This window comes from Centruroides sculpturatus, unplaced genomic scaffold, assembly GCF_000671375.1.
Source record: "Centruroides sculpturatus isolate CEXI.00-Female unplaced genomic scaffold, Cexi_2.0 scaffold1707, whole genome shotgun sequence".
Taxonomy (NCBI): Eukaryota; Metazoa; Arthropoda; class Arachnida; order Scorpiones; family Buthidae; genus Centruroides; species Centruroides sculpturatus.
This window is the reverse complement of record NW_019385865.1, coordinates 34145-57246: the sequence shown is the minus strand read 5'-3', so window position 1 is coordinate 57246 and position 23102 is coordinate 34145. Positions and strand designations below refer to the sequence as shown.

Here is a 23102-nt window from a genome sequence, read left to right as displayed (position 1 = left end):
TCTAGAAACAGGCAAGGGACTAATTGAGTCATGACAACAGTTTGAAACCAATCTGAATGCAAGATTGAGGGACTCAATCCACAAAAATTCATGTCTCAAGGATACAGGGGCTTCTTTTCATATAGTAGGTCCAGGATATACTGACACCCCTCTTGTTCAGTTTTCTGTCCACACCACTATGCACTCTTGGATAATTCTAGTCTGACCTGCTGCTGACTCTTTCTACCTTGCTGGTGACAATACCAAATCTCATCACATATGTGTGTACTTCTCTAGTGTGCCTGACTTTGAAAATTGTTTTCCCAACATTTGCAATAACTCCAGAACCAGAATCTTACTGCAGGAAGTTCTCCTGAACTTCCCTCCTATAAAACTGTTCATATCAACAAGCTCCCAACTTATTGTGGACTTTGTCTCAAACAATTGTAATATTCAAAAATGGACTAGGTATTATAAAATGTCTCTCTTGATGAACAGCTTTTAAAACAAAATAGTCATCTTTCATCCTGAATGAACCTTTCTCCACACACACACCATCCAGTCAAAATCAAAATTTAAAAAAAAATCTTGACTGATATCAAAACAAGATCATTTATTCATGTCTCTATTCACCTTCTCTAGATACAAAGAATGCCTCATTTCAAAATAATTTATAAAAATGCTTACACTTCAACAATTTTCAGCTTAGAGATCTCAAAGAAATCACCATACACAACTGAATGACAGCACTAAATACCAAAGCAATCTGCTTAACCACCTACTGGACTCAACAAACACTTATGTTGGTGCAATTTTGAATAACATCAAAACAGCTGAAGCAGTTGTTGCCAACCTACACATAAAATATGTTTTTAACAATTTTGTCTAGTGCAACTCATAGAGAATGAAATTCCTTTCGTTCTGACACCTTTCCTTTAAAAAAAAAAATGTCATCAATTCAAATTTTGACCCTATTCACCCATTCTAATGGTTACATTGATGAACTGTCTAATATTTGCCTGTATTTTTTAATAAAAGTTATTTTACTTTCAACAAATAATTCTAACTTTATTTAAATAATCAAAAATTTATCCTGAATGTTTTCATGCTGATGAACCCATTTATTAGTTTTGAATATATAAAGGCTATTCTTGGCGATAGATGTTTTGACCTCATATATGAGCATATAGTAATAATATAGAGGGGTCATTCCATAGCCACTTACGATTTGCAAATCATATTTTGACCATTGTTGCTGTACAGTCCTTACCTGCTTGTTTTATGATATGCATCTATATTATGGGAACTGTTCAAAAAGTTCCTGAAAAATGTAAATAAAGACAGCAAATTGAATTTAGAACTATTTTTCAACATGTTCCATTCAAGTTAAGATATTTTTCTCATACAGTTTCCTTCTGGTAGAAACTGGTGCTCTTTGATTCTAACCACAGTGCTACAAAACATTTCACTCAATTTATCAACTGCCAGCAAATGGCTTTAATGTTTTTTAAATTTGGAAATAAGTCTGACGTGGTTACATTTTTCTTGAACCGCATGCATTTTCTTAAAACTGTTTCATAATAGCTTGCAGTTATTGTTCTTCAGTCTTCAAGAAAATCTGAGCAACATGCCATCAGAATCCCAGAAAATTACAAATAACCACCACTTTCTAGGACTTTAACTGTTTGAATGCCCCTTGTATATTCATGTCATTTCAAAAGACTATAAATGCTAACATTAATTAGTTAAAACTTACTGCATTTTTCACTTTAATACTAAAAGTGGGCTTTATAAGAAAAAAATACAGTAAATATTTCACTTGAAATATTTAAAAATAAACTTTTATTCTATTTATACAAAATATATAATTACACATTAAAAACACATAAAAGTTCTAAATGATTTAGTGCATAAAATTAATTATTAAAATAGTGATAATTATTTAAATAAATTATCAATTCACATATATAGTGTCTAAAACACTATATTACTTAATTGATTAAGAATAATTGAAAATGATCATAAAATATAAACACCTTTAAACTATAAAAGTATCTTTAAAACAATATGTTAATAAAAGTTTAAGATTTTTTCACATTGATATTAGAATCATTTAAGATTGATGCCAGAAGCGTGCGATCTTGCATGATGTATTCCAGTTCTTGTTCATTTACTTTTAATGAAACTTTTGAAGATCTCACGTCTTTACTTTTCTTCATATTGACGAGTCCCTGCGATTCGAGGAGGGAGCATGTACTGCAATACTCCATCTGATCCAGAGTAGACATCTGACGCTTCCGACAGATTTGCGAATACACACTGTAAAGTTTTCCAAGGGTCACTTCTCTTGTTTTGGTAATTTTAATCACAAGCAATAACGTACAGAGAATTATCTTTTGCTGGAGAGGAATACCATTACCATTGCCTTCCTTTGAAATACAAGTCAATACAGCCCTAGATCCGTAAATTTCATTAAAAACGCTATTGATATGGCTTACGTCAACTTGCTTGCAGGATTCATTTACACCGGATAATCGTTTGGGACTGCCGGGATTGCATCCGTTTTCCGAAGAAGCCTTCAACACTCTCCGTCCGCCCTCCGCCTCGACGACTTCGATCGCTCTCCTGCACACGTCCAGTGCCTTCCGAACGTCGCCCGAAGAAGCGGCAATCTTACGGGCGCAGAGAAGCAGAGCAGCGGGTTTAAAAATCTCGGTATTTGCACTCACATCTTTCAGTCTGTCTTCCAAGATGGAAAGAATCTGTTGGTGAGTGTACGGCCGGAAATGCAACAGTTTCGGTCTACATCCGTAAGCGTGCAGACGCGGCAAGACTCGGTCGGTCAAATCCAAAGCGTTAGCTATTCCGACCAAGACGAGTTTGGAATTTCGTAGACAAGGCCATTCGAAGAGAGTATAAAGAACTTCTTGATTCTTACTATCTAATTGGTCGATCTCGTCCAAAACAAGAACGATCATATCATTAGACGTAACGATTTTCTTTTCTAAGAAGCCAACCACAGTTTTCTGAGACAAATCTCGAGCTTCGTAATCTAGTTCTTTGGCGATTTTCTGATAAACTGCCGTCGACTGTTTGAACGACATACAATTAACATAAACATACTCGAACGGACGTTTTACCTCTCGACTTTCAAACAATCGAGTCAAACAAGCGGTTTTCCCCGTTCCCGGTGCTCCAGATATATACAAACTGCCGGACTGTTTATTTTCCAAGCAATTTCTTAAGAATTCCAATATCTGTTGACTCTCGACGTCCCTTTCTAAGAAACGAACGGGAACGGACGAATGTAAGGCTTTTTTAGCTTCCCGAAAGCCAGACAAAGCCGACTCCTTCGACGTCTTATCCGCATCCAACGGTCGGGAATCGTAATCCGACGGCGTTTTATTCGAAATCCTCTTCTTAGAAGGACTATTACTCAAACGATTCTCATCGTCGAACGTTTTCGACTTACGTTTAATAACATTTCTCGCCTTGCGAACGGGAAATTCGACCGAGATTCGTCTCTGACCGGTAGACATAACGAACCGAACTAACAAGACGACAACCACGTGGGTCCGAATTTGGCGGGAGATATTCGTAAACGTCGCTTATTACGAACGAAAATTTTTCGGAGAAATTCGCCGGAATATTTCACCAAATTAACTAATTCATAATAGTAAGACGGACGGGAGAGGAAAAAAGATTCCATCGACGACACGATAAAAAAATCGACAAGAAAAAAAAAAAAAAAAAGGCCATTAAGTGGATTCGATAGAGGTCGCTGGCGGGCGACAAATCGACAAAAGCGATAGCGTTCGCTTAACACAAGTAAGAAGTTGGAACCGGCAAACGTGGTTTGTCAGCTGTTTGTGTGCGATTTTTGAGCCAGAGCCGATCCGCCAGAGTTTATGTGAGAGAGCGAATGGAAGGATGACGCTCGAACGTAAATTCAAATATAAAAGCGACGGAATAAGTTGGAATGGTTAAGCCTGATACGAGTTCTGTTGACAATGGCAACGCGTTCCGTTCTCGTCTGCTTGCAGAGACAAACTTGTAATTCGATTTGCTGTCACAGAAAATGATATGAAGAAGAACGAGCGCGTGGCTATTTTCTGCTTACTATTATATGATGTGAGGAATCCCGGATGAATCTCTGTTAATTAAGCGAAGATTTGGAATCGAAGAAGAAGAGGGAGAAGTTTAAGTCACGTCGACTTTCGTTGGACGAACAATGCAGCAACCCGCTAACGACGGTTCCCCATCCGATGTCTTGCAAACCGTACCGCCCGCTGATTTCGAGGTAGTTATTGCTCGTGCACGTGCCTTTGTCTCACCCCTCTCGCACTTGTCTACGACTTTCTTTACTGTCCTTTCCCCGTAATGCTTTCTATACGTTACGTTCGTTTTAATTACGGGTTACCCGCGAGATTTTAAACTTCCGGTTCAGTCTCCCCTTTCCTCGGCCGCCCTCCGAACCGGACCGGACCCCGCCGCGTTACGTCTTCGGGTCGGTCGCGTTACGGTGCCGGGTCTAGTTCCTTAGGCCGCGGCCGGGTCCTCCGGCCATTCGCCACATATTTTGCACCGGCGTGCGTTGCCCGGCAAAGCGGTACTTGGCGGAGACTACCGGGACGGTTACGTTTATGCCGGCTTTAATTTATTTACGGAGAGAGAACGAGTCGGCACTCGTCCAGTTCCGACTCCGTCTTGTCGGTGTGGAAAAACTAATCCTCCCATGGATTTCGTTTTGTCGATTCCGTCGATTTGCATTGTACGTACTTTAAAGTTTTCTTGGATGAGTGTTTTGCCTTGCTTCTTGGTAAAAATTTGGCGTGGCAGAAGAACCGAATGATCTGACGGAAGAGCGAGTGTGATAGTTTTGTTGGGATTATTCTGATGTCGACGGGTTGATTAGAATTTGATGGGTATTTTTATCGAAACCCGATATTTGGTACCGTGAAGATCTTGGTGGTGTTTCGTGGCATGTTTTTAAAGTACCGTTGGCCTATCTTGCGTTTTTCTAAACATAACTAAATAATTTGGAGAAAAATAAAAACTTGAAGTGCAACATATTGCAAGTACTTTAAAATGATCTAATCATTTTTAAGAATTAAGATAACTTGTGCTAACTTGACAGATTAAAAAACATTGAATGCTGTAAAACCAATCATATGTAGATCTTTTAGCTATAGTTTGGAATTATGCAATAATTTTAAATAATCAAATAACTTTTAGTGTTAATTCTGTTTTTTTTTCTTTAAATTTAAGGAAAGATGTTAAAAGGTAATTGATTTTATGACTTTTGTTTAGAATTCTTAATCAATTTTCTGTGTGTAAAATAACAAATATTTGTGCTGCTGCTAGGATACCCTCTGGTTTTGGAATAATTCATCTCTGTAAACCATGTTTAACTCTAGATAAAATGTTATCTTGACCAGAAAAGTGTTATGTGAAGCCGAATGCAAACAATTGTCATTTTCCGTGCTAATTTATACTAACGAATGTTTATTAATTGTTAATCTTAATGTTTTAACATATATCTTGTAAGTAGATAATACATCAAAAGATTGATTTTGTGTGTGTGATATCTAATTGAATGTTTATATTATATAATTTAGTTTCATACAAAATTTGTTATCATTTAATATAATCATTATCAGTTGATTTGATATTTTATTATGAGATGATATATCTGTATAATAGTCAAAGGCATAAATGTTAAAAATGTGTGTATGCATATGCACTTAGAATTTAACATGCCATTTCTTTTTTATTGGAGAAAGTTTTGAATTTCACTTTGGGCAGGATGCGTATTGATTTTGTAATGAGATTTTTATTTGGCAGAGAAGACTAAATAGTCAATGCATTTAGCATTTATGTATGTAAATTCAGTAGTAGTATTAAGACTTTTTTATTGACTTGGTATACAAAATACATTTGATTTTACTTAGATTTAATTCGATAATAGTTAACTTATCGATGTATTACAATACGACTCCCTGAATTGCACTATAAAATTCTCGAAATTTACAGATTATCTAACTAAAAAGTCTCTTTTATTTATTCTGATTTTAATATTTTTGAGAACTCTTGGGTTAGAACATTTTTTATAGTATATAATCAAACATTGAGATTAGAAGAAGGATGTTCTTAGTTGCAAAGGCAGTGATTAAGCTCTTAAGAAACTGTAATCTTTTTAAATCAATGTAAAGTGGTTAAATTGAAATAATTCAGCAATGATGGTCTTTATTTCAATTTTAAAATATGCAAATTTAAATTATATCTAAGAATATTTTTTCAGAATTCCAACTGAATGTTCTAAAAAGTGATATGAAAATGAGATCAACAGGTTTTGAAAATATTAATTGTCATAAGATTATAATGATTACCTCTTGTTCTTGTTTTTGCATTGTTAGAAGTAAGCATAAGATTGAGAACTAATCACACAGGAACACAACTGGGATGGATATACAAGCTTTATTACTCGTACTTGAGAAGGAAATGCATTTTGGATTATATGTTTATTATAACTACAGTCTATGTAAATTCTGTCATCCAGGTAATGTGTTCATTGTAATTTTACATATATTTATTACAGTAACCTAAAAATTTTGTATTGTTTTTACCAGATTGATGTTAAATAATGAGGGAGGACAGTCCAAAATGTATTTCCTTCACAATTAATAAAGCCTTTATATCTATTCCAGTTGTGTTCCTGTGCGATTAGTTCTCTTAAGCAATCTTATGCTTACTTCTAATAATAACAAGATTTTAAACTGATAAGCTGTAAATTTTAAAAGTCAGTTTACTTAACATCTTGAATATTCATATTCAGAATTTTTGTGCCTTTAACAATAAGTTCTTAACTTTTGTCCTCCCAAAATATATAGTATTACAATTGTACAAGATACATTACTAATCTGATAAGGATAGATTTGAATTTCATTATCAGTTTAAAGCAAAAATTTATTAAGATCATTATCAAATGTTTTTACTTAATTAATCTATAATGCCGTAATTTCTACATTGTTTCAAAAATCTATGTAATCTTTATAACATTAAAATATGCATAATTAATTACGTATGTAATATGCTGAGCTTTGTAATAAGCTTGTACTTTAATTTAAAAAATGGCTTGGATGACAATAATATGTAAAAGTATTTAATAAAACAGAATAAACATTAAATGTCTTCATAATTTGTCCTTTATACATGCCTCGGGAACAGTCTCTTTGGTAGAGCCAACCTTTTATTTAAAATAAAAGATACTCTGCCATAGAGACCATTGAGAATTCAGTACTTTATTACAAAGGATGAATTATGAAGACATTTATTGTTTGTTCTTTTTTATTGAATATTTTGAAATATAGTTTGAATTATACAGAACTAGTAGCCTGGGACGCCCCCTAGTGGGCGTTCTTTACAAATTTACATGAAGCATGGTTCCTTTGACTTTTTTGTTCCTATCAATATGCTCTACAGTTCTGTTCAAATCCGAATGGTAAGATTTACCCTCCGAATGAAGAGGTGGCGAACCCCCAAACCGTACACCCCTGTATTAACAATAAAGTCAAAGGAGCCATAGCCCTACTCGCGACCCTTCGAGAGATATAAGCCCCTAAAATAATAAATTCCTATTACAAATATACTGAATTATTTATATTGTTATATTGACCAAATAATAATTTATTGGCCACATGAATAATAAACATTTATATTGTTAATTTAAATAAGAATTAAAATTGTTAATTTGAATGTTTGAAATATGACACACGATAGGGGCGCCTCTAGTGTCCGTTTTCAAACGGTTACGGGACAGACGGACAGTTGAATGGGTTATATATATATTTAGTTTTTCACAAAAATTTTCTTATCTGTCAATTGTGATTGTCAAAATTTTATATGAATCAAAATTCTACTCTTACAAGAGGACTACCAGAGATGACCACCCCCTATGATTTTGCCAAGTTTAATTATAAAATATATCATAGTACTATCTTCCCAATAGTTCTAAATGGAACTGCTCAATGCAACTTGCATTTACGAGAAAAACAATTTAAAGTTTTGTGTGATGTATCAACAAAGTATCAGCAGAGCATAGCCGAATGGGTAAAGATGCTCGACTGCTACATGTTGCAAGTTTGTTTTCTTTTTCAAATTTTTTTCTGATATGCATTGAAGCAGATTATTGTACACCATTCAGTTTTACTTTTAACGAAGAGAAATTAATATTTTGTATTTATAACATTTATTTGCTATGCAGTAAGGAAATTTTAAATTAGTTTTCCTCTTTGCTGTTAGTTTTATTTCTATGCATTGTACTATATTGGTAATGGATGTCCAGTACATAGAAAGTTCCCTTCTTTTCTAATTTTTTGAATTATTTGTGTAGCAACACGAGTGAGTTTAGGATGTTGCATGGTAGATATGCTCAGGAAATTGAAATCATTCGATTTTATTCCCAAGGAAGGTCATTCAAATGGTCGAAAATGTTAGATTATTTAGTAAAAAGCTGCATTTTAAAGGTTTTTTGTCGGTGTTTGATTATTATTTAATGGCAGTTTGAGAAGAGTGATTACTTACAAACTTGTTAACTTGTTATGTATGATCATCACTGAAAGAGTTTGTACCAAGTGATACATAAACTTGCTTGTGTTTTACAATTTAAAATTTCTTTACTGCATAGCAAGTAAATGTTATAATTATGAAGTATTGATTTTTCATTGTTAAAAGTAAAAACGTACGGTGCACAATAATCTGCTTCAACGCAGATCAGAAAAGAATTGAAAAAGAAAGATTCAAATATTCGCCATAATAGTCAAGCACCTTTTTAGCCATTCAGTTATGCCTCTGCCGATACTTTGTTGATAAAACACAGAAAACTTTAAACTCATTTTTCTCACAAATGCTCGCAAGTTGCATTGAGTGGCTTCACATAGAACTACTGGGAAGGTAGTACTACGATACAAAATTAAACTCGGCAAAATCTTTAGGAGGCCATCTCTAGTAGTCTCCTTGTTAGCTTTAAAATGTTATAATTCAATGATACTTCAGTAGATGACAAAAAAACCATTACTGCAGTATATTCTTGATTTTTATTGATCCTGATATAATGGATTTTGGAAAGAATGGACTAAATCTAATCGTTCCACTATATTTTTCCAAGTGGAATTACAATATTTGAGAATATCAGACTGTGACTGTTGACATGTAGAATGTCCATTAGGCAACACATCAACTATTGTTTAAATCTTGTAAGTGTGGTGATTGATTGATATTTTATCCATAATATAAGCTGACACACAGCATATGCGTTTTGGATATGTCAGATAATTAGCATTATTAGATCATTACAAACTTGTATTGAATAATAATAATTAGTTGTATTAAGGATCATATGAATGGAAAAAGTGATGTATTTATTATTAGATAATTATTACTTCCGTGTAACAAATTGTTTTCAGGAAATGCAGAAAATTTGTTACGTGGAAAATGCACTGGTTGGTGAATATTAAAAAAAAATCATATTTTCAACATTCCACAGAAAAATTTGTTGAATTGAGAGATATTATGTAGGACTTCATACAGTCTTTCTATTTTATTATCTACATAAAATTATAGATTATAAAAACTTAGCTTCTCTGAAAAATGTTTTAAATCAGCACTTGTTTTAGCAGCTCATAAAGTCTTCATAACTTATTAATACCATTACTTATAACCAAGGGTGGATGGAACTTATTCGAGCAACATTGGAAATATATGGACTGACACTTGTGAATATAAAGAGACTAGTCCTACAGGTGTGTCTGGAAATTATCCCAATGGGCCCCATCCACTCTGCTTATAACAACTTTACCTTTTTCACATCTCTAGAAATTTAGTAATTTATTTATTTAGTTAAATCAATTGTAATAATTTCTAGATAATTAACAACTAAAGTAGAAAGAATAGAGAAGAAATTTTGTTATGTAAATTACCATTGCTGTAATGAGGTCATAGATATCACAATAAAAACAATACAGTTAGACTCATACTTTTATTATTTCTTAGGTTTGTTCATATATGAAGTAATAAAATGTATTGTTAGTGAAATAAGTTTGTGAGTTTGACATTAATCGTCCATTGTTTCTGTTCAAATGTCATATATATTTTCAGTTGCGCTAAAGATATCTTACTGCATGTTTGACATAAAATTTTCCAAAAGGCTTTCTAGAACTTATTTCTAACAGCAAATTACCCAATCAAGTTGTTATTTTGTGTGAAATGTCTGTAAATTTTTTGTATTGTTATGTTGTGGCTTTGAAGGTACGTGTCAAATAACTTTGTATTTCTTCCAGCATATATAATTAGCGAGGTTGAGGCCGAAGTTTTAAACGTGAAAACGTGTACATCGGACGTTCAGCGCCGCTTTCCTGTAAGCCTAGAAGTTTGACAATGGTTTTTGGAATGTCGAGCATTATTCCACTGACTATCCAAACACCATTGTCAAAGTTCTAGGCTTACAGGAAAGTGGCGCTGAACGTCCGACGTACACGTTTTTGCATTTAAAACTTCGGACTCAACCTCGCTATTAAATGCTTGATTTTATTTCAAGTTCAGCTTAGTGTGGTTTTAATGTTATCCCTTGAAAATTCAATAGAAAAAACATCAGACATGAAATATATTTACTATAATCCTAGGTTTTGAGTTATCAAAAGATGACGTGACTTAGACACTTGAAATGCATTGAGTTCGTGGGAGGTAAATTAGGCCAAAAGTAAAATTTGACTTATCAAGAGTCAACTATATAATAAATTTCTTATTTATGTGACTGTTGTTGAAACTATTCTGATTATTTGTAGATATTACTTAGAAATCCTTATGTTTTGTTTGTTGAAAATTTGACTTTGATGCAGACATGTTGGAATATGCTAATTTAAATACTGACCAGAAATACTTAAAAGCATTCTGAATTATTAAAAAATAATGGACCATTCGGATAAAACTTGAGAAAGATTTTACTTTACGGCTTTCAGAGGGAGAGAGTGACAATAATTTACATTCATTGATAGAAATAAATTTCAGTATATCTATAAAATGAACAGGATTTATTTTTAAGTTAATTTTTAATATTAATTCTTGTACAGTGCTCCACTAGTCTTTGGAGCAACTCTAAATATTTTCCATTAAAATCTGATAATTGCAATATCCATATCTGAAGTGTGATTTGTACCCGTGATCTGGCGAACTAGGGACCTTAATAGTCACCAAATCAGCCAAAAAAGATGGATAAGGTTGATTTAATACAAGTTTAAAAGCATTTTCAAATATTTTAATTGTTTTAGGATTTTTTTAAAATAAATTCTTTACATTTTATTCATTAAACAATTATGAAATGAAGTTTTTAGTATAATTCAATGAAATATTATTTACTGCCTCCGAAAAAATAATGTTTTAATTCTAAATTGTAAGAAAATAATGGATAAATTCTTATGCAAAGTGGAACAGATAACTAATACAGTAAAACTGTGTAAACCAGAATTGCATGGTACCAAATTATTTTTTGTTTTGAACAGGTTTTAATATGACAACTTTTTTTATCTTCAAACTAAACCAGATAAATGTCACATATTATGTTCCTTTTTTATAGTAAAATCACTTTTACACACGTAAAAAAATTTTATTAGTAAGTTTAATCCAGTGTTCCAATTAAAGATGAAAGTGTTCAAATGCAAGAATTTAGAACTATTCAATTGAAAAAAGTTCTCTTTGTTTCCAAACACTTGTACTGTATATTTAAATACTTGTCAGCTATGATACTTATGAGCTGACATGACTGCAAAAAGCAGATTTATCTTGCTCTGCTGTCAGAAATTCTAATCATATTACAGTAGAGAGCAAGTTAGTTTGTGATCTGACTTCTCAAATTATAATACTCTAATTGTTTACAATTGTTGATAATTACAGAAATTGATCAACTTGTTCTCAAATACTTTGTACCAGTTAGTTACTAACTGTTGGTAAAAGGCAACTTAGCAGCTTGTTACCTTATTCTCGTTTTTGAGAAATTGCAATTGTTGCTTTGATCTTGAGAACTGGAGTGTCTGAAACTCGTTCAATTTTTGGAAGTTCTTGTTTCTTAAAAGTATTTGATTCCGTTTCTAGTTAATTCCAACAAAGACTGATGATGATCTCTTCCTTGTGTATCTGCAGAATATGAGCCTGCATTTCCTCAAAACTATTGTATGTTGCAGGACATTTTGAGTATGCAAAAATAGTGACATTTGCCATCTTGGTCAGGTGGAAATTTGTCATGTAAAACATGGAGACTTGCCACACTCTACAATATTGGCTCATACAATTAAAAACGCTAAACCTATAAACTGACAAAGGCTTTTAAAGCATGAGGCCGTAAGGGTTGTGCAGTCCTTTAAACACCCGTCTCGAGGAACATCAGATGTCCATCACGAAAGGATAAGCCAATGCGGTGTTGGCTATCTATGCCTCTGACCCCAATGTGGAATTCCTCAAAGCACACCTCTTACATAACTCTCCCAGGCAACCCTTTCTCAAACATCTTGAGCAGGTGGAAATATATAAAGCCACCCTGCAAAAAAAAACCACTATTAATTTTCGTGATGTTGACTCCTCTTCCACAGTATGGAAGTCATTCTTCGAACTATTAATCTTATTATCCTCCCCCTTCCTGTTTCTCTCGTCTCACATCACCTCCCCTCTGCACATGTGTTTGACAATTCCCTGTTTGTTTTCAGCATTTGGCAATTAGTTTGCCAATGATGCCCGTTTAACATGGGTGAAAATGTTTGCAATTGTTATAAACTTTGCTGGTTTATAGTTTGTGTTTTTAATTCTAATTTAACCAGTTTTAAGTGGCAGTTTCCTTCAGTTCATACAGGCTAGACCAGATCAGAACGACATTGTCATCGACGACTCCTCAGTATGCTTTGGAAGCCCCGAGCTTCGACCTCGAAAGGGATGATCCGTGCTCAAAGTGATGCTGTTGAATCTGTCTTCATCTTTAAATGGACCCTTAGTTTTCTGGTTTAAATATTCATTACAATAAAATTTTTAATTGGATTCAATAATCTTAATGTGTTTATGTAAAAAATATTTTACAAATTTTTAATAAAAAAAACATATTTGGTATTGAAAATAATTTTTTGATGACATTATTAGATTAAACAATTTTTGTTAAGAAAAAATTATTTTGACATTGTTCATTTATGATGTCACTTGTCTTTCTCTGAAATCTGATACTGTTTGACAACTATATATATTTTTGTTATTGTTGGTGAAATTCTTCAAGCTATAAAACTATTAATCTACTACTAAACTTTATGCTCGTAATGAATTTACAATTTCTGAGAATAACTTTATTAACATTCAGGACGTCAACATCACACTTCCTCACATCCACATTAGCATCTTTATTCTTGATTATATGTCATTTGTCAAAAAATTCTATGAAAAATAAAAATCAAGTTCAAGTCATTTTATTCGACTTTAGGACTGTCCACCACAAATATTGAAGTCATAATATCACTAGAAAAGCGTTAGAAGCACATACAATCATATTAACATACTTTTACTATACAATAAATAAGAATAAAAGTATATAAAATCATATTAAAATACGTACATTTACAGTAAATGTTAATACTGTACATCATAAATCCTAGAGAATGAAATATGAAAACATCTGTGACTGTGTTGTCATCTTATTTAGCAGTCTTTACTGGTAAATTTAAAGTAAATTTGTTTATTTTCTACTATTGCAAAATAATTTTAATAACTGCATTTGTTATTTAACCTTACAAAATCATTTTATTTTATAATGTCTTAGAGCAAATCACATTAACAAATAGAGTCTGTGATGTACTGTAAACATCGCCAAATTGTAAACGTACATTTACAAGTATGTTTGTACTGTACATGTATTTGTAAATTTAGATAAATTTTAGATTTTAATATAGTACAGAAAAAAAGCAATATGTTTGTAATATGATTCTTATTATATAACTCCTACATGCACACCGGGTTATATAATAAAATTCCACTTAAGCCTGTAATTGATGTGAAAAAAAGAATCCAGCTAGAATACCTGAGGAAGAACACGGAAGGTGTTCAGAAAAATGTTTGTGCTTTAGAGTTTGACCGTTTCACATTGGTTACAGGCTTAAGTAAGTGGAATTTTATCAGATTCCTATTAACCATATATTATTAAAAATGCATTTATAAATAAAATACAGAACTGGGAATGGTTATTTGTGGTTTAGCCTAGTGACAAGTAAATTCGACTTAAGTCTGTAATTGGTTCCATGAGAGGTGACTTAGGGTGAGGTATACCTGTATCATGAAAGCCACGACGCAAGTTTCGCTTTGTGGCCGTTTTTACAAATGCCAAGATGTGAATTTTGCTTTGTGGCATTTTGGAATGACCACAACGCGTTGTAGTCGTTTTTTTCGCTTGATGAGCGATTTTGGTTTTTGAGCCTAACATATGTAATAATAATATTTGCATAAATGATTACTATTCTCAAATTTTATTTATGCAAATATGAATAAGAACTAACCTAAAATTTATCTAGTTTCTGAGCATGTAAAATTGAGATGTGATACACTCCCTGTAAACCGAACTGTTATGCTATAATATATGGATGGTTTCTTTTCTGTTGTGCATTGGGTAGATCATTGTAGTGTGTATAACATTTGTATTTTCATATAAGATGATAGTTGCATTAAGCTTGTGCTCTGCATTTTTATATCTTCAGTTTTTTCTTAAGTTATTCATATCTTCAAAAGACATTAAGGAAACAGAAAAATATGGAATGGAAACTAAGATGGTAGGGTGCAGTAGAAGACCTGAAATAGCATATCTTGTAATTTGAAACTTCTAGCTTTATCTAGACATCAAATTTGAGAAATGAATAGGATACAAGTTGAATTAAATCTAAACATTGTACAATATTTAATGATCACAAAATAAAATTGGGTGCTGAAAATGTAAAAGCTGAAAAGTTTGTAAAAACTAAGAGACTAAGCAAAAATATAGGAAGCTCTAAAGAGGCTGTTTAACAGATTAACTGTTGTAATGATCATAATATATCATTAGGAATGGAAACTGTGCCATACACTACGGGATTGTAATTAAAATACCCTTATTCAATGCTGTCTACAGAGAGATTTAGCAGTCCAAATAAAACAATAATAATATCTGGTAGGGTAACATTTTAGGATAGGCAAAAGATATTTCTGTAAAAAAGATATTAGCACCAGAACTCCACACTGCAGCATTTTTGGTATGCAAACAAACAAGATACAGTGCTCTATAGAGATTGAGCAGTATTCTTTGCATTGTTAACTTTTTTCCAATCTGAAGGTATAAAACCTGATTGCAATAAACAGCGTGTTCAATGGCCTGTTGTAATTGATTCTTTTTGATGGTTCTCATATGCAATATAGTCCACAGCTGTTTTATGTTGTCTTTCAAGACTGCCAAATTTGCAACATGACCTCTATAAGTGTATCTATTACCAAAAATCATATGGATTAAGATCCATAGAATGAGCTGGTCAGGTATTAGGAAAGGCATGACTAAACATTCCGTGAAACGCTGTTGTAGAACTGCTATACACTGTGTTTGATGCGTGGAGATGTTCCAATTTGCAAAAAGTTGGTTGACCAAGGCATTCACTGTTGTAGTTGGGATACAACAAAAATGTTAAACATCTCTTGGTATCTCTGGGCATTTCACAGGTTCATTGAGACTAGTTTTTATGAAAAAGAATGGTCCAAGTGTAAATGTAACTGTCAATCCACATCAGACTAACTGTAGGTAAATGTAATGGAATCTTCTGGAAAAAGAAGTTTTTCCTAGTGTTACAATTGTGCATTTGCTCTGCTGAAGTGAAAATGTCTTGTCATTCCACAGCATCTTTTTGTGGCCATAACATATCTACTTCCATTATGGCAAGGAAAGTTAATACAAATGTCAGTCGTTTCCCTGTTGGCAACAAGCAACCACTGGTTGGGGCTGATGTTAATGGATGATGATAATGAAAAACTTTCTTGTCATCATCCCTATTGTGCCTTAGGTTATACCCAATTGCTGTGACACTGCATATGCACTGCGGGTACCTTTTAATATTATTCACTGACTGTTCACGAATGTGGTAACATCTTTAACACATTAACTTGTGAAGTAATAACTGTTCGCACCTAAATTGGATTAAACTTCCATATGTCTGGTTTCTTTGAATCAAGCAATTGTCCTGAGAGCTTATGGAGTTGTGGTCTTCAGTGTAAATTCTTACAATGTTGAAATTCCCAAAGTGCAGATGCAGCATTGCATTCTTGTGAAGCTGTTCCAACAAGAAAAGCATGTTCCAGCAAGGTGATGGCCATCATAGCTGATAAGATTGCCATTCAACAGTTGTAGCTACTTCTATCCTCGGAATTTGGCTTCAGCATGTGCTTATACAACAATATTTTTTTCTTGCAGTACCAAAATTGCCATAGGGTAAGTTCTGGTATTTATTTTTTCTTTACAGAAATGTTTTCTGTGTCCTGAAAGGCCACCATACCAAAATTTGGTTGCATTTGAACTGCTAAATATCTCTCCAGACAGCATAAGGGTACTTTTATTACAATCATCTGGCATATAGACTGATTGGAAAGTAAGAATATCATTTTAAAGAAGAAATAATAATCTATTTTTTTTAGTACACATGAAATTGAGATTGAATTAGCAGACAAATATGTTAGATCAATGTCGTCAGTGTGTAGTTAGAGTCCTTTAAATTTGCAATTTATATAGATGTAAATCTCTAGGAAGTTTGTAGTGTTAACTGATTTCTGTCAGCACAAAATATATCTGTGCAAAAACCCATTGGCAGCTTGAACTATATAGTTAAGGCAGTTTTCAGAAGTGTTTGTGGTAATTAAATGGTAAATTACTTTAAAATTGGAATGCAATACTGCATGAATTTAATTGATTCATGAAAACTCTGCATTGTCTCTTGACCAAATTGATCATTTAATATGGTTTAGTGTTGGGATCTCCAACTTTTTCTGAGGACCATGTAAGCTCTAAAAGACAAGTCTAGGAGCACGATATGAAAGGTACAGTTAAAGAATGTTTTTTAAATTTCTGAATAACAAAGGACATAAATCAATGTAAAATTTGCAACTGCTGTTGGACAGTGATGTTAAATATTTTGATTTTATACACATTTTCATTTTCGAAAAGGTTGTCTGCAAAGGTATAAACAAAAATAGAAAATATTTTTTATGCAAACTTCTTAAAACTTTTTAAAATTCTCTTCTGGCAGATATTTTCAAAAATTTAACAAACCTCCTACCTTAAGCAGATTTTTATAAAAATAATTTGCAGCAAGGTCTATTAATTCTAGTTAACTTTCAAAAGTTTATATGCTTTAAACTACTATAAGCATTGATGATAAAGCATGTCAGTGAAAACAAGATACATGAGCTGGATACTGTTGCTTTAGGGCCATAGATTGGAGACCCCTGGAAACTTTCTAGCAATGTAACTAACTGCATTGCTAGAAAGTTTGTGTTTGTTCAGTGTCAAAAATATTTATGAATGATTGTCATTTGGATATCTTTGACTTTGGTTTTCTGTTAAGAGATTCATATCATTAGCGAGGTTGAGGCCGAAGTTTTAAATGTGTATTTCGGACGTTCAGCACCGCTTTCTTGTAAGCCTAGAAGTTTGACAATGGTGTTTGGATAGTCAGTGGAATCATGCTCGACATTCCAAACACCATTGTCAAACTTCTAGGCTTACAGGAAAGTGGCGCTGAACGTCCGATGTACACGTTTTCGCGTTTAAAACTTTTGCCTCAACCTTGCTATTAACGAGACATAATGCTAATAATTTTTAAGGAGTTTGTTTATTACTTAAGTTTATTGAAACCATATCTCATTGTCAGATACTACATTTTGTGTTTTATCTTATGTCAGGTTTTTTGATTGATAGAGCAAATTTTTTTATGTTATCATTAAGTTGGATCTGATAATGAGATGTGTCTCGGTGTTTTTATTAAGTGATAAAATAACTCCTTAAAAATTATTAGCATTGTCTCATTGATTTTTCAGTTTTTAATGAATAAAAAAAGAATGTTCTAAGAAACACTGTTGTATTATTTGAATTTAAAGAGTGTTTCTTAGAACATTCTTCTTTTGTTTATTAAAAACTGAAGATATCTAAATGCTTAGGAAAAACTATTACCACTACTACAATTACGATTTTTTTTTTAGTAGCTTTTTGTTTGAATCACTCCAAAAACACATCTACATGAAAGGAAAAAGGCATTAAAACCTTGTGCATCACAATATTTATACAGAATAGAATTGCCGCTTCTAGTGATAAATTATACATAAAATTTCTTTTGATTTAAATTGGTTTTCTTTACACACCTCAGTTTAATATTGTGACAATTTCATTAACTGATGTTTGAGCCCTAACATCTGCTTAGAATTTAGCAGATCTCTTATGAAGTAAAGTCTTTGTTAGGATGTTTGTGGTCTGATTTTCAGAGCATACATACTCTACATTTATCAGCCCCTTTTTTCGTGTAGATATCTTACAAAGTTGTATTTAATTTCTACATGCTTTAATCAGTTGTTCTGTTATTTTGAGAATAGGTGAATGCAAGATTGTTTTCTAGGATTCTTGCTTATATAGAAATCATTTAATAGATATTTTACCCAAAGCAATTCATCTGACACTGTTACCAAGGTGGCATACTTTGCCAGCATGGATAACAATGCTATGAATGTTTGCCTTTTGGTGTCCCATAAAATTGTGTTTTCAAATATCTTTATAAGGAATACACTCATTGACTTTCTATTGATGTCATTTTCGTAATCAGCGTTACATAGAATGTTAGGTTTTCATTCTTTTTTGTTTTTTAGAATAACTTAAGGTCTAGAGTGCCTTTTTAAAATATTGTAGCACTTTTTAGCACTTTCTACCACACTTCCATTTAATTGTTTTAATATCTGCTAAAATAGTTGATGGAAAAATTTATGTTCAGCATTTTAGTCAGTTCACATACATGAGAAATCAAAGTAATTCTCTGTATGGTTTTGCATCATCTGTGTTGTATCTTTTCCCAACTGTAGGACAAATGTTATTTATAAGGGAGATTTTAGTTGGTACACATTTCCATATTAAATTGTTTTAAGTCAATATATGGACATTAATGCTGATAGCATTCTCCATCCACTTTTCTTATATTAATTTTGGGAAGTGATTTCAGTTTGTCCAAATCTTTCATACTGAATTTATCTTTGAGTGCTTCTTTTACTTCCTCAATTTTCTTTAAATTATTTATGGCTGCTATTATTTTATTGATGTAGGTGTGTGTGTGTGTGTGTATTTGAAATTCTATGTATAAACATTTGACAACCTGGGATCGTTGGAAATCCGGAATTGTAATATAACTGTCAAACATTTGGTTTCAGCCTGTCTTGCAACTTGTTTTATGCCATATAGTGTTATCTTTACAGATCATTCCATTCTTACTTTCAGAGGGGGTGTTTTCCAGTTAGCATTCTTAACATTGTTAATCTAGCCATGGGAGCATATGTTTTTTTTCTTAGTTGTAAGCTTTCCTTTGATTCATCCTTTTATCATTAGTTGGCCTTTGTACCTCTCTCTCCATTTTTGTCATATTTGGTCTTAAAAATTCATTTGTTATCCAATATTTGTTTATCTTTAGAAGGGTTTTTTTCTACTAGTGCCTTGATCTCTTCTATTGCTTGGATCCATTTGTTTGTCTTCTCGTGAAAAAAATCTTAGCTATTTATTATATTCTCTACAAAGGTTTCAGCATTTAGAGCCAGGATTGCATTAATCTTAAGGGCTTCACGGTATTGTAACTTTTTGTTTGCTTCACTGATGACTTGGCTATTCCTGTTTACAAATTTTGGTTTGTTCCAATTTAAAACATGTTTCTTCTGTTTCAGGTTGGCTTTCTTTGAACCTATAGAAGGAAATGACTACAAATATAATCATCCATCAACCTGATAGTTATATTAAAGCTGAATGATGGCCAGATTAAATTGGTCTGTAGATTTTCTGTAGATTCATCTGCAGTGCATTTTTCTCTCCATTTTTTTTTCCTGAGATTATAGTTTATTTTATGAGGGTTGATCAAAAACTAAGGTTACAAGGCTAATATTCCTGGAGTTTTGTTTGTTATAGAGAAATGAGAAGTGTGCAGTAATTCCAACACATGAGGTTGGCAACTGTGCAGCGTTTCAGCCACCCGCAACCTACAGTGCTAGTTGTAGGTAAACACAAATGGCGACTCGTTTGGAAAACTGATCTTGCGAAAAAATCCACTTTGTTATTCGATTTCTGTGGGCGAAACATGTAACCGCAGCTGAAATTCACCAGCAGCTGGTAGAGGTTTATGGAGAGACTGTAATGTCTTGTCAGCGTGTTGCAGAATGGTGTCAGAAGTTTGTGGCCGGTAGAGAAAACGTCATCGAGGATCGCTGACCCAGCATGGCACCTTGCTCCAAGCAACTTTCACCTGTTTCCTCACTTGAAGGAGAACCTAGCAGGACGACGATTTGCTTCAGACAAGGAAGTGAAACACTTCACGACAACTTGGCTGAACACACAAGGACAGGATTTTTACCAGGAGGGAATTTTCAAATTCATCACACAAAATGACAAGTGCCTAAACCGATATGGAGACTGTCGAAAAATAACCTAATGTATGTGCTATTAGTTGGTTGTATTGGTTGCATGAAATAAAATGTACCCTTTTCACTGCAGGCTTTTGTAACCTTAGATTTTGATCATCCTCGTATCTTTACAATAAATTCATTGATCATTAGATAAACTTTCGAATGAGAATTTTTTTTTGTCAAGCATTGTATCCCTTCTACAGATTATTTTTCTCTTTTGGACTCCAGAATCTGCAGCCATTAGGACAGTATCCCATAAAGAAGCATTTTTTTTTCAATTGGGAATTGAATTTTCTGGATAAAACTTCTTTTGGAACTCATTGAAAGGCAATGCATCCAAAGATTTTTAACTTTTCAGTATTTTGATTTGTCACCATATCATAGTTTGGTGGAAATCTTTCTGGCACAAATTGGTATTGGACTTCTATTGATTAGATGTAAATATTACTATCATTACAGTTTTTGACCAGAGCATTTTCCCTATCTTGGAATTGAGGAGCAAACATCTCATTTGTTCTAGTATGGTCCAGTTCATTCTTTCAATAATGTCATATTGTTGCAATTTGTATCTAATTATAAATTCAAATTGGATGCCTATATTTTCAAAGTACTTTCTTGTTTCTTTGGAGATTATTTTTCTGTTATTATACCTGAATCTACTTAATCTAAAATAAAAATGAACAGTAGCCATTGTTTCATATATTTTAGTGTTGTAATACCTTAAATTTTGATTCTAATGTGTAGGTTGTGGTTAAGTGAATGAAATCTTCAATAAATGTCAAGATCTTTCTTTTTTTGTCATATGAAATGGGACTTACTGAATTAATTAACTCCTGTGCACAACTGCAAGTGTTGTTTTTGTTTGAACAAGTTGGTAGTGTGGACAATGAGTTGCTTTACCTTTGATAGATGTTACATAATTTTTGAGTACAGTGGAACCTTGACTTACAAGTGTCCTAACTTATGAGTTTTTTGAGATACAAGCCATCTCTCAGCTGATTTTTTTTGCTTTGAGTTGAGATCTAAAATTTGGGTTATGAGCCAGCTTTAGATACCCCACTGCTAGGTGGCGAAGCGAACCATAGATAAAAAAAAAAGAACATGGAAAACTGCCGTAATTTTGTCATTTTCATTACTCTTCGAATGTCTGGACTGTCTAGCTTATAGAAAAACACGTGATCAAGTGATGTAGGCATTAGTTCACTTCTATTCTGTATGCGGTGCCACCATCCCTCATTTCTCAAATTTTCCATCTTTATCTATGCAGCGAATGCCACAACATCCTCAAAACCATTTTATGCAGTATATATTATTATGTTTTTATACAATAATCATTATTTATAAATACATTTTTCTTATTTAAAAACACCACAATTTTGGGGGATTATTGGCATTTCAATTCATTTCAATGGGGAAAATTGATTTGACATAAGAGTAATTTGAGTTAAGAGTTTTGTCATGGAATGAATTGAATTTGTAAGTCAAATTGTCATTACATAGCTGATAGGTCTAATTCTGTTCTTTTAGTTTATTCCAAGTAGTCCTTTTAAGCTTTTCATAATTCAAATGATTTATTCTTCTATGCCATAAGTCTAGGTTTTTTGTCTTTCATACTTAAATTATCAAAGGTTGATTTCTTACAACAGACTTTGCATGATCCAGAATTATTCCTGTAAGCAATTGCTATCATTCAGTTATCCTTTAGAATTAATCCTTGTCCATTTTTGAACATTATACATAGTCCATTCATTTCCAGCTTTTTGCAGAGATAAGAGGTTTAGCATTGAGAGAACTTTTATGGTGATTGAGACTTTACTTCTCCAGTTTTAGCTATTGTTATCTTGTCTTGTTCTTTGAATCATTTTACATTTGTTAGCAGAATATTTCTATTACCCAGGTGTTCTGTGGCATTAGAATCCAAAATCCATTTAAATTGCTTCCAGTGGTTGCTGAAAAACAAAAGTTTCAATGATTATTTTCACATTCTTAAGTTTCATTTGCTACTTTATTCCTTGGAGTTTGGCTTCCTCCTAATTTTTTGTGAGCTATTTGCTTGTTTGTGTTCTATTTTATCACATTTGTAACACTTGAATGGAGATTTTAGTTGAACATTCCCCTTTACTGATTTCTTTTGTTTTCCTTTCATCATTTTTTGTCCAGACTGTGAAGAGAAAGCCATTGGTGTTGGATATTTCCATTTGCCTTCTTCATGTCAGCCTGTTTTGTTTTTTCATTCAAAAGTCTGTTTTTAACAAATCCCAGAGTCAGATTTTCCAGTGCTAAAGTTTCAATTTTGGTCATCACATTGTTGCATTCTGTGACATGGTTAACGAAAGATAGCACACAACATCCATTTCTTCTAAATTAGCTCTCATAGATGGCAGATTTCTAATTTA

General features: G+C 32.9%; 2 protein-coding genes across 2 annotated transcripts in view; one reads left to right on the top strand and one right to left on the bottom strand.

The window, feature by feature from the left end:
- Positions 1–1951: 1951 nt before the first annotated feature.
- LOC111642613 (cell division control protein 6 homolog) lies at positions 1952–3722 on the bottom strand. The gene has a single exon (XM_023388983.1). The coding sequence runs from the start codon at positions 3516–3518 to the stop codon at positions 2061–2063; it is 1458 nt and encodes a 485-aa protein (XP_023244751.1). The 5' UTR covers positions 3519–3722; the 3' UTR covers positions 1952–2060.
- Positions 3723–3758: 36 nt separating this feature from the next.
- The window catches only part of LOC111642614 (ataxin-7-like protein 3), a 45173-nt gene continuing 25829 nt past the window's right edge, over positions 3759–23102 (top strand). Inside the window, exon 1 of the mRNA XM_023388984.1 lies at positions 3759–4279. Within this exon, the coding sequence (XP_023244752.1) occupies positions 4211–4279 (69 nt within the window). The 5' untranslated portion in view covers positions 3759–4210. The remainder of the gene's footprint in view (positions 4280–23102) is intronic.

Coding starts and splice junctions, on each gene's coding strand:
- LOC111642613 (XM_023388983.1), bottom strand. CDS start 3,518: ATGTCTACCGGTCAGAGACGAATCTCGGTCGAATTTCCCGTTCGCAAG.